Source organism: Gracilinanus agilis, chromosome 3, assembly GCF_016433145.1.
Source record: "Gracilinanus agilis isolate LMUSP501 chromosome 3, AgileGrace, whole genome shotgun sequence".
Lineage (NCBI taxonomy): Eukaryota > Metazoa > Chordata > Mammalia > Didelphimorphia > Didelphidae > Gracilinanus > Gracilinanus agilis.
The window spans coordinates 415,599,439-415,611,916 of record NC_058132.1 but is presented as its reverse complement, the minus strand read 5'-3'; the positions used below and the strand labels follow the sequence as shown (position 1 = coordinate 415,611,916).

General features: G+C 37.4%; 1 protein-coding gene across 1 annotated transcript in view; it reads left to right on the top strand.

Annotated features, from left to right (window-relative positions):
- Positions 1-12,478, top strand: part of SLC37A1 (solute carrier family 37 member 1) — a 137,019-nt gene that overhangs the window by 32,108 nt on the left and 92,433 nt on the right. Inside the window, exons 5-6 of the mRNA XM_044670259.1 lie at positions 1,795-1,934; positions 5,773-5,845. Of these exons, the coding sequence (XP_044526194.1) occupies positions 1,795-1,934; positions 5,773-5,845 (213 nt within the window). The remainder of the gene's footprint in view (positions 1-1,794; positions 1,935-5,772; positions 5,846-12,478) is intronic.

Below are 12,478 nucleotides of genomic sequence, written 5' to 3'. Positions count from 1 at the left end.
TATATATATATATATATATATTTTTTTTTTTTTTTTAGAAAAAGTTGTCATCATTTTTTCTAGTAATTCCAGGCAGTACCACCAACAGACTAGGAATTTTCAGGTTTACAGCCTGCTTATCTGAGCGCTGATCTTTAGATTAAAAGCAGTTGGAACTAGCCCTGTGACCCTGGGCAAGTCACAGCCCCCATTGCCTAGCTCTTACTGCTCTTCTGCTTTGGAACCAATATACAGTATTGATTCTTAACACAGAAAGTAAGGATATTTTTTAAAGCAAATGCAAGTAGGAATGTGTGAAATTTTTTAAAAATACCATTAGAAATTAGAATGAAGTAATGAGAGGATTTAAGCAGTTGCAACTTAATTTGGGAAATTAGTTACTAGAAAAATATCTTAGCAGAAATCTTTTAAGTTTTTTAACTCAAGCTCTGGTAAAACTTCTAAAATTATTTTACTTTTTAAAACAATGAAACTTTCTAAAGCTATATGAACAACAAAGCAAGTTTGAAATATCCAAGAAGTCCTTTCCTCTGATTATACACAAACATCGGCATCATCTTTCCTTGAAGCACTGGAAGCTACTTCTTCCTCAGAGAATTCAGTTCCCCCAGGAATATAGGAAGAACTTCATACCTGTTATGTAACTCCAAATTCCCAGGGGCTATTTATTTCCCCCTTCCCTCCTAGTATTGTACATACATGTCTACTCTCCAGCTTCCTGAAATGGGTTAGCTTTGCTGCCTATTCACATACTTTTTCTTCTTTGTGTTCTCTTTGGATCACTTATTCTGTTCCTTCCTATATCATATTTGCTTTTTCCTCATGTTAGGATGACATCCTGCCCTTAGTGTATGTATGTATACACATACACACACTCTGCACATACAATGTCACAAAAATCCGAGTTCAAATTTGATTCCTTAGTATTTATATAAACCAAACTTATGAAAAAATTAATTTGGTAACCCCTAAAGTTATTATGCAGTTTTGAAATTTATTTCCTTCTGTTTCAATACTGAAATGAACTACATACCAAGTTCAAGGTAGATTTCTCTCACTTTTATGAATTCAGGAAAAAAATAGACTATTCATTGGATTTAAAGATTAAAGAAAGAATTGGAATTCTGAGTCATCCATGATGAAACTAGAGAGCTATACTGCTTTTCTTAGAGAGATCACTTAATCTCTCTTTTGTTTGCATTGAACAGAATCACTTATAAAGCTTTTGGTTTTCGAAAAGGGTTCAGGCAGCTCTCATTAGCTTTTCTGCTTTCAGGATAGAACATAAGGTGATAATTTATTCAGTAAGTAATTTAGGATGGTTAAATATTCCTTAATGTTTTCCTGGTAATGTTACTCTGTAGAACAATTGGCAAGCACTAGTTTGAGTAAATTGATGGGAGTTGATTCCCTAGAAATATATACTGTGTTATGTTTCTGATTCATTTCATATTTCTTTAGATCTGATAGTTTGCATTTTAAAATGCACATTTGTTATATACTATTGACACGAAAAGATTAACTCGTGTCAGGATATCTATTTTATTTGCTAAATAAAAAACAATAATCATGAGATTGTTTTTTATAATTCTTTTTGATGAAGGAAGTACCTTATTAGAACTTATTGTCATTATCTAGTTAATAAATATTTTAAAGGAAAAGTTGTGATTTATACTCTTCTTGGAATTTCTTAATTGTTTGCATTTCTCAAAGACCAACTAACAGCATAAAAATATAGCATACCTTATGAATTTGCTTGTTTTCTTACCCTCTGCTTCCTCATTTCTTTTTCAGTGGCATAATAGGGGAACGTCTGCCAACTAGATATTACCTAACATTTGGAATGTTTGCCAGTGGAGCCTTTACAACTCTTTTTGGCTTGGGCTATTTCTACAATATTCACAATTTTGGTTTCTATGTCATAACTCAGGTAAGTACTTAAGCTTAAAGTTAATACTATATAGAGTATACACACAGAGATTTATGCCTTAGTAACTGGTCAAAGTGAAGAATCATGTCATTCTAGTAATGTTGGAACTGGGGAAAAATGTTGCTCATAAGTTTCTTCATCCTATTTTTCTGTCTGAAATTAAGGTGACCCATTCAACCTCTGAAGATTCTTTTGACTTCAGGCATTTCTTCTCCAAGGAACTTTTTTTAAAATTTAGTTTATTTATTTGTTTATTTATTTGTTACAGGTCAGATTTGAACCCAGGACCTCCCATCTCTAGGTCTAGCTCTCAATCCACTGAACCATCTAGCTGCCCAGACTCTTATCATTCAATCCCAATCCATTTCTCTACTACCTAAAAACGTGCCCATGTCCCTTATCCCTCACCTGATCCATGTATCTCTTCTAACTTTCATCCTATGTCTCTCCTCTCTTTTTCGATTAAACTCCCAGAAGACCTTCTAAAATCAATGCCACCATTTCTTTTCCTCTCACTCTCTTCTTGACTCTTTGCAGTCTGACGCCTGACCTCATCATTCAACCTAACCTTTTCTCTCTAAAGTTATACTAGTGCTCAGGGCAGCTGAGTAGCTCAGTGGATTGAGAGTCAAGCCTAGAGACGGGAGATCCTAGGTTCAAATCTGACCTCAGACACTTCCCAGCTGTGTGACCCTGGACAAGTCACTTGACCCCACATTGCCCACCCTTACCACTCTTCCATCTATGAGCCAATACACAGAAGTTAAGGGTTTAAAAATTAAAAAAAAAAAGTTACTAGTGATCTCGAAATTGCCACATTTAATGGCATTTTCTTAATCCTCATACTTTTTTTTTTAAATCTCTCTGCAGCCTTGGATATGGTCCATCATTCCCTTCTCCTTGATAGTCTCCTCTCTCTATTTTCATGATACTTTTCTCTCCAAATACTCCATGATACTCACCCTCCTACGTGTCTGAAAATTTCTTCTCTGGGTTTTTCCTGGATCATCCATGTCATGTCCATTCTTCATGGGGGTCCCCAAAGCTCTGACCTTAGACTTTCTTCTCTTTTTATGAGATTTTACTTGGTAAACTCAAATCAACTTCCATTTTTTATCACCTCTGTGCAGATGATTCCCAGATTCCCTAATCCAGCCTTAACTTCAGTTAGGTGGCACAATGAATAGAGTTCTGGCCCAGGAATCACAAAAATGAGTTCAAATTTAACCTCAGACTTATTAGGTATGACCTTGAGTAAGTCACTTAATATCTATCTGCCTCAATTTCCTCCTCTTTAAATTGGGGATAATAATAGCACCCATGTCACCAGATTGTAGTGAAAATCAAATGAGATCATATTTGTAAAGTGCTTAGCACAATGCCTTTAACACTAAATAGATTTTTTTTCCTCAAACCCTTACCTTCCTCCTTGGAGTCAATTGAGTATTGGCTCCAAGGTAGAAGGGTGGTAAGGGTAGGCAATGGGGGGTCAAGTGACTTGCCCAGGGTCACACATCTGGGAAGTGTCTGAGGCCAGACTTGAAACTAGGACCTCCCCTCTCTAGGGCTGGCTCTCAATCCACTGAGCTACCCAGCTGCCCCCACTTAATAGATTTTTGTTCCTTTCCCTTTCCCCTAAGCCCTAGTCTTACATCTAACTGCCTATTATTTATATCTCAAAGTAGATGTCTTGTAGACACCTTAAACTCAGTATGTCTAAAACTGAAATTATGTTTTGCCCAAAAACTTTCCCTCTTCCAAACTTCCTAATTACTTTTTTCCCCTAAAACCTTAACTTTCTGTCATAGTATCCATTCTAAGACAGATGAGCAGCAAGGGCTTAGACCAGTAATGGTGAACCTTTTAGAGATTGAGTGCCCAAACTGCAACCCTCAGGCTGCATCATGTGAGCCCCCACTAACCCCAGAAAGGGGAGGGAGGAAGCACTTCCCTTGGGCTGCTGGGTGATGAGAGAACATCCTCAGGCGCCTTGGAGATGAGGAGGGGAGCAGTCCCCTCCAGCAGGCTTGGGCATCCATACCATAGGTTCACCAACACAGGCTTTGACAGTCAGGGTAAAGTGACTTGCCCAAGGTTATACAGCTAGGAAGTGACCTCCTAACATTAGGCCTTATGCTCTAGCTGCTATGCTACCTAGCTTCCTCTTCCTGTCATCCTTAATTCGTCATGCTCTCTCATTCTCAATATATAATCATCTGTCATATCCTGCTATTTCAAGCTGTGTAACTTTTTTTGTATACCCCTCTTCTCCTCAAACAATGGACTCTCTCTGATTCAAGTCCTCATTACCTCACACATGAGTTTGGATCCAATTTCTGACATTTTCTATAGTCATGTAACCATGGACAAATCATTTAGCCTCTCTTACCTTATAAGAGGTAAAAAGGGGATTTGGTTGGGTGAATATTAAAAGGTTTGGTAGCCAGGGAATTGAATAATTATCAATTCTCAATTAAAGCATAACCTCAAGTCAAAATGACTTTTATGGAAGTTTATTTACAAATGCAAAGAGGAAGAGAAAATAAAGAAAATGAGAGAGAGTATAGGATAAATAATCTAACACACTAAGTAATTTGTCCCAGCCTCCTTGTTCAATCCAGGCAGATCTAATTAATCCTCAGTTGGAGGAGGTTCAGCCTTGAACCTAGGGCTGGAGATGAATGAAGCAGAAGCTTCAGTCACAGAATCTCTTTTGAAAGAGCAGTTTCTTTAGAGAAGTCCAGGAAGATTGTCTTTACACTCACCACATGTAGTTCTAAGGGAAAGATTTAAGAACAGTCTCACCTAGGTCCCAGGGTCCCAGGTCCAGTGTTCCTCCAGGTCCAAGTCATGAACAAGAAGAGGGCTACAGGAAGTTGTCACTCTCTTTTGCATTACTTCCTGTGCCTTCCTCTTAGTTTACGTGTCCAATCACAACAGACGCTTTTCTTAGGACTAGTCACTCACTCTAGCAGACCTCCCAACTTGTGAATTAAGTGGGGATGTTCTCACCTTTTTTGATTAAATCTAAAGATGGGCAGGGCAGATTTAATTTCATTATCACAGGCCTTAATGGACTATAAAATATAGGCTTAAGATCATATGACCAGTAAGGACCTTTTACTCTAATTATATAATCCTATAAACCTAATAATGCATCACTTTATGTGTATGTTTGAATGTGTATGATATATTTGTCATAAGTTCATAGAATCTCTACTAAAAATGAACAGAAGAAGTTACCATGGTGTCCTATCTGCTTTTTTTTTTTTTTTTAAATTTTTTAAACCCTTAACTTCTGTGTATTGGCTCCTAGGTGGAAGAGTGGTAAGGGTGGGAAATGGGGGTCAAGTGACTTGCCCAGGGTCACACAGCTGGGCAGTTTCTGAGGCCGGATTTGAACCTAGGACCTCCTGTCTCTAGGCCTGACTCTCAATCCACTGAGCTACCCTCCTATCTGCTTTTTGCTTATGTGCTATATATTCCTTTTTGTTATTTTCAGTTTGCAGTCACTCAATAGGGAAGGTGATTGATTACTTTGCAAAACCAAATCCATTATAATTATTTCCAACTCAGAAAAGTTGAAAATTACTGCTCTAATTGGGAGAAAACATATCCTTTTAGGGAAGAGCCCTTTTCAAAAGCTAAGAAAGGCTGTTTAAAATTTCAAATTCAGTGATGGTATTTCAGTGACCAATTAGAAGTTCATAAAAGACGCAAGTTGCAATCAAGTCATTTCCCATACTACAAATGTAAGCTCTACACTCTATGTTCAAAGTTGAGAAAAATAGACAATGACAACCTTATGACAAATTACTTTCTTCTTTTCTTTTTACAGATAGCTAATGGCTTGGTGCAGACCACAGGCTGGCCTAGTGTGGTGACATGCATTGGCAACTGGTTTGGAAAAGGAAGGTAGTAGAAATAAATGGTATATTATTTCTTAAATTCAAATCAATCAAATATTTGTCAAATTCATACTCTTTGTAAACCACTTTGCAACTTCTTGGGATATAATGTCAAAAACAAAATAGTCTCTGCTCTCGAGGGGTTTTTCGCTGAAGGAACAAAACGAGCACATGCACAAATGCGTGTGTGCGTGTCTGTGTGTGTGTTCATGTAAGAGTATAAAGAAAATAAAGAAAGGGAAGAATGGGGAGATGAAATGAAAGAAAGGGAGGGAAATGGAAACTTAAAGTGCCATAGGAGCATTTGAGAGACCCAGCAGGGAGATAAAAAGAAAAACTTCACAGTCAAAGGGACATTTTGATGGTCTTTCAGATTTACTGACTCCATACTTCTTCTATTTGAAAGAATTTTTACTTACAAAATACATTGTGGCTTTTATGCTACATCACAATAAGGCAAATTAAACTCCATAATATATAGTCTTCATCATACTTCCTCTCCTTTGAAATTTGAACAATTAGGATTATAAAAACAAAAAATAAAGCTAGAATAAAATATTGTCACTTGATACTTTTTGAAAAAAAAAGTGACATCTTGAATTAAAACTTTAAGGGTAGGGGCAGCTGGGTAGCTCAGTGGATTGAGAGCCAGGCCTAGAGACGGGAGGTCCTAGGTTCAAATCTGGCCTCAGACACTTCCCAGCTGTGTGACCCTGGGCAAGTCACTTGACCCCATTGCCTACCCTTACCACTCTTCCACCTATAAGTCAATACACAGAAGTTAAGGGTTTAAAAAAAAATAAAAAAAAAACTTTAAGGGTACCCCATGTATAAAGACTATTTAACCAAGCTCATCCAAAGACCAACATGGGGAGAATACCACAGTATGACTAAGAGTCCTGAACTAGGTAGGGAGGCACTGGATTTAATTGAATAATGTGGGACATGATCAAACCCACACTTTAAGATAACTTTAATAGATGAATAGAAAATAGATTGGAGTGGGGAGAGACAAAGCAGGAAAACCAAGAAAAGCAAGCTATTACAACTGTTCAATCATTGAAAAGAGTCTGCACCAGCATTGTAGCAGTGCCAGAGGAGAAAGGGAGTATGTGAGAGATAGTAATAATTGAATCTATGAGAACTGATAAGTTCACTAAAACTATACAGAGAATGAGAGAGGGAAAAAAGGAAGAAGACCCAGAACAGAACTTTGGGGGACACTCGTAGTTATCAAACATGACTTGGCTTAAGTTCTAATAAAGGAGACTAAGAAGAAGTGGTAAGACAGGTAGGAGGAGAAATAGAAGAGAGCAATGTCAGAAAAACCTAGAAAGAAGAGAGCATAAAGGGGAACAGGATAATCAACATCATCAAAGGCTACAGAGGTCAAGAAGAATGAGGACTGAGAAAAAACTATTAATTTTGGCAATTAAGAGATCACTGGAAACCTTGGAGAGAGTAATTCTGGTAGAATGATGCCATACCTGCCAGACTGAAAAGAATAGAAGGAGAGGAACCAAAATAGAGACACTGACTATATATGGTTTTCTCAAAGAGGTTAGCTATAGAAAGGAGGAATATAGGATAATATCTGGCAGAAGTAGATAGAAAAAGTGAGGATTTTTTGAGGATGAGGTGACAGGGGTGTGTTTGTAGGTAGTAGGAAAGGATCCAGTAGACTGAAAGAGATTGGAAATTAGTGTGAGAGTATTAGTAGTCATTTGAAAAAGGACACAATCTGCTTGTTTAGAGAGAATTAAATTAGATTACTTGAAGGGGTAGGGAGTGTTAGCCTTATTTTTTTTTTTAAATTTTTAAACCCTTAACTTCTGTGTATTAGTTCCTTGGTGAAGAGTGATAAGGGTAGGCAATGGGGGTCAAGTGACTTGCCCAAGGTCACACAGCTGGGAAGTGCCTGAGGCCAGATTTGAACCCAGGACCTCCTGTCTCTAGGCCTGGCTCTCAATCCACTGAGCTACCCAGCTGCCCCCAGGAGTGTTAGCCTTAGCAAGGAGAAGGGTCACCTCTTCATGTGAGACAAGGATGAAAGAGGAGATATGGAAATCGTCTAAGTGATGTGAAATGTGATCTAAGGAAGAAGAGAGCTACTCCTGTTTTCTTTGTGTTCAGCAAAATAAAATAGATTTTTCTTTAGCTTCGTTTTAAATCTGTGTCAGTGTTTATGATACAAGTGTATTTCTTATAAACAAGATATTGTCAGATTTTGCTTTCTAACTTGTTCCACTATACATTTCCAGATCATCCCATCCCATCTCATTGTGGTCAAAATTGTTTATTGGGTTTTTCCCCTTCGTCTTCTTTTCTTATATTTTCCACTCTCGTTTCCCACTCTCAAGGGAAATTAGGCTTTTGCTCACCACCAGTACTTGAGGTTTGCTGCAATCTACTTACATTTCTTTGCCTTTTTCTTTCCCTCATCTGGAATTCAGTCATAGGTTCTAGTCCTCTCTGTCATTTTAAAGTCTCCATGAATAGAATTTATTTTGTTTATTAATAATCCACTCCTTAATCTGTACTCCCTTTTTTGTTCCCTCTCACTCCTCTTCTTCCCTTCTGTTTCCTCAATTAATTAAATGCATAACTGCCCCAAAATGTATTTGTATATATTCTTCCCTCTTTTGACTAGTTCATATCAAATTGAGGTTCAAGTCAGTCAGTCAGTCAGTCAGTCAATAAGCATTTATGAAGTGCCTTCTTTATGCCAGGTACTCTGCTAAGCACTGAGGGTACAAAAAAAAGCAAAAGGCAGTCCCTAAACTGGAGGCGCTCTCAATTTAATGGAAGAGACAACATGCAAATAACTATAAGTAAACAAGATATATAAAGGATAGACAGGAGAAAATCAACAGAGAGAAGACACCAGGATTAGGAGGGATTAGGAAAGGCTTCTTGTAGTAAGTGGGAATTTAGTTGAGGCTTGAAGGAAGTCAAAAGATCCAGGAGGTGGAGATGAGGAAAGAGTACATTACACCCATGAGACAGGCTGTGTAAATGCCCAGAGCTGCCCCATATATTATTTCAGGAACAGCAAGGAGGTTGGTGTCATTGGATTGAAAAATCTACAGGAGAGTGTATGATATAAGGCTGAAAGGATAGCAAGGGGAATCTACATTATTATGAAGGACTTTGAAGGCCAGGGGATTTCACATTTGATCCTTGAGTTAATATGAGGTCACTGGAGTTGAATAGAGGTGACATGATCAGAATTGGTGCTTTAGGAAAATCACTTTGATAGCTGAATGGAGGATGACACACTGGAGAAAGTAGAGAAAGACTTATGGCAGACAAACCAGCAAGTTATTGAAATGAAGAGAGGAGGACCTGCACAAAAATGGTGGCAGTTTCAGAAGAGAGAAAGGAAGGTATTTGAGAGGTCTTGTAGTTAAGATATTGACTGACCTCAACAACAAATTGAAAATGAGAGAGGGGATGAAAGATAGTGAAAATTGGGTTGCAATTAATCTAGGTTGCAAGCCTAGGGAACTGGGTAAGGATGTGTTGCTCCCAATAGTAGTAGAGAAGTTTGGAAAAGGGGAAAGTTTTCAGGGAAACATAAGGAGTTCACTTTTGAACAAATTGATTTTAAGATGTTTGTAAGATATCCATTTCAAAATGTCTAAGTCGTAGCAATCCTCCTAAACGTTTACTTCTTGTTTGCATATTCTTCTACTTGGATACCCTTGTTAGCAGAACTAATGTCACCCACCTTGCCTCTTGTTTTTTTTTCCCCTTAGTATATTCCCCTTCTCCCTTTCTTCTGTTGTGATCCTTATATTATAACAAAATCATTCTCAGGCCCTCGATTTTATTTGACAGAATGGCTTTCTGATTTTGAGTTCTGATGGAATACCTCTATCAGTTAGCCCCATTAAAATATAAACATCTCTTGGGGGCAGCTGGATAGCTCAGTGGAATGAGTCAGGCCTAGAGACGGGAGGTCCTAGGTTCAAATCTGGCCTCAGCCACTTCTCAGCTGTGTGACCCTGGGCAAGTCACTTGACCCCCATTGCCTACCCTTACCACTCTTCTGCCTTGGAGCCAATACACAGTATTGACTCCAAGACGGAAGGTAAGGGTTTAAAAAAAAAATAAATAAACATCTCATCCTTGTTTATTTGTTTATAATTGCCCATTCAATATTTATCTATTTCTGTCACCTGATTACTTTGTATTTCAAAATTTCTGGTCAGCTCAGGTCTATTCATCAGGACTGCTTGAAAGTCATCCAATTTTTTCACATAAGCATTATATTTACTTTTGTTGGGCAAGTTATTCTTGGTTGTAAGGCAATATCTTTTGGCTTTTGGCATATAGCATTACATGTTCTCCACTTCTTTATAGAGGTTGCTAAAATTTTCGTGATCCAGGTTATGGATTCTTGATACTTGAATGCTTTTTCTTTTGGCTTTTAGGTTATTTGTTTGCTTATAAACTCAAAATTTTGGTTATGATATCCCTAGAACTTTTCATTGGGAGGGTGGGTGTTATTTCAGAACCAAATCTGTGGATTATGTCTCTTTTTACTTTCCTATCTGTGCATAAGAGATCTGGGTAATTTTCCTTCACAATTTCTTAAAGTATATTGTGTTATGGGAGAATTTGGGAAAGGTGTTAGGTTAAAGGGGATTTTGAAGGGATGTTGTCAGGTACTTGCTAAGTAGATAATATGAGTTGCAGGTAGGATGTAATGGTGAGATTCAGTATATAATATGAGGCTGAAGTCAGGGAGTATAACACTGAAGGTAACAAAGATCTTCAGGGAGAGGAGGAATTAATCTAAACAGGCAAAGAGCAGCAGGGCTTATAGACTAGGACTTAGACTAAAGACAAACTGAGGGAAATAGACTGAATTGAAATTAACTACAGGCTTTAGTTAATTTCACAGGAAGGGACTTGTTTTGAAGTTACACCTTCCTTCAAGATGGATACCCTGGCTTCCCTTCAAGCCCAGAGAAGGGTTCTGTTCCTCTTCTTCCCACAAAGTAAATAACAGGTCTGTTTTAAACACAAAAGGGGTTTATTGTCTTCTCAGGTTAAATTGTCAGGTAAAAGAGATTAAAGGAAGCCTTAACAATTGTTAAAGAAACCTCAGGTGGGGGAAGGGAAGGAGAGATGGGGTTTGAGCAAGGTCCTGCCCTGACTCAACTCTCAAAGTGATGATGGCTACCAAACCTCTCTAGATAAAGTACTGCAAAGAGTATAGCTGAACCCTCACAGATTTGAAACTACTCTCTGATTCACTCTCCTTATTCACTCCTCACAGACATTTAGGTAAGGGAAGGAAGGTAGAGAAATGAGGTAGAGTATAGAGATACAAAGGGTTTATCTAAATTAACAAATCTCAAATAAATTCTCTAAAGCTAGGCTAAATTTCCAATCTTCAGAAAGGAGAAGAAGCAGCTCAGCTGGTCCAGGTTCTCTCTCCACGAGGTCCCAGGTCCAACTGAAACTTTCCTTCAAGATTCTAAACTCCTAAGAACAGAAATAATAAATGTAACCTTCTCAGATCATAATGCAATAAAAATAATAATTAGTAAGGGCACCTGGACAGGCAAATCAAAAACTAATTGAAAATTAAATAACATGATTCTCCAAAACCAATTAGTCAAAGAAGAAATCATAGAAACAATCAACAATTTCTTTGAAGGGAATGACAATGATGAGACATCCTACCAAACTCTGTGAGATGCACCCAAAGCAGTACTCAGGGGGAAATTTATATCCTTGAGTGCATATATTAACAAATTAAGGAGGGCAGAGATTAATGAATTGGGCATGCAACTCAAAAAATTAGAAAGTGAGCAAATTAAAAATCCCCAGATGAAAACCAAATTAGAAATACTAAAAATCAAGGGAGAAATTAATAAAATCAAAAGTAAAAGAACTATCGAATTAATAAATAAGACTAGAAGCTGGTATTTTGAAAAAAACAGATAAAATAGACAAGGTACTGGTCCATCTAATAAAAAAAGGAAAGAAGAAAACCAAATTGACAGTATCAAAGATGAAAAGGGAGACCTCACCTCTAATGAAGGGGAAATTAAGGCAATCATTAAAAACTATTTCACCCAACTATGTGGCAATAAATATAACAATTTAGGAGATATGGATGAATATTTACAAAAATATAAATTACCTAGGTTAACTGCAGAAGAAATAGAATACCTAAATAATCCCATATCAGAAAAAGAAATTGAACAAGCCATCAAAGAACTCCCTAAGAAAAAATCACCAGGGCCTGATGGATTCCCAAGTGAATTCTATCAGACATTCAAAGAGCAACTAATCCCAATACTAGACAAATTATTTGATATGATAAGCGAGGAAGGAGTCCTACAAAATTCCTTTTATGACACAAATATGGTACTGATTCCAAAGCCAGGGAGATCAAAAACAGAGAAAGACCAATCTCCCTAATGAACATAGATGCAAAAATCTTAAATAGAATACTAGCAAAGAGACTCCAACAAGTAATTAAGAAGATCATGATGCCATGATCAGGTGGGATTTATACCAGGAATGCAAGGATGGTTCAACATTAGGAAAACCATCCACATAATTGACCATATCAACAGTCTAACAAACAAAAATCACATGATTATCTCAATAGATGCTG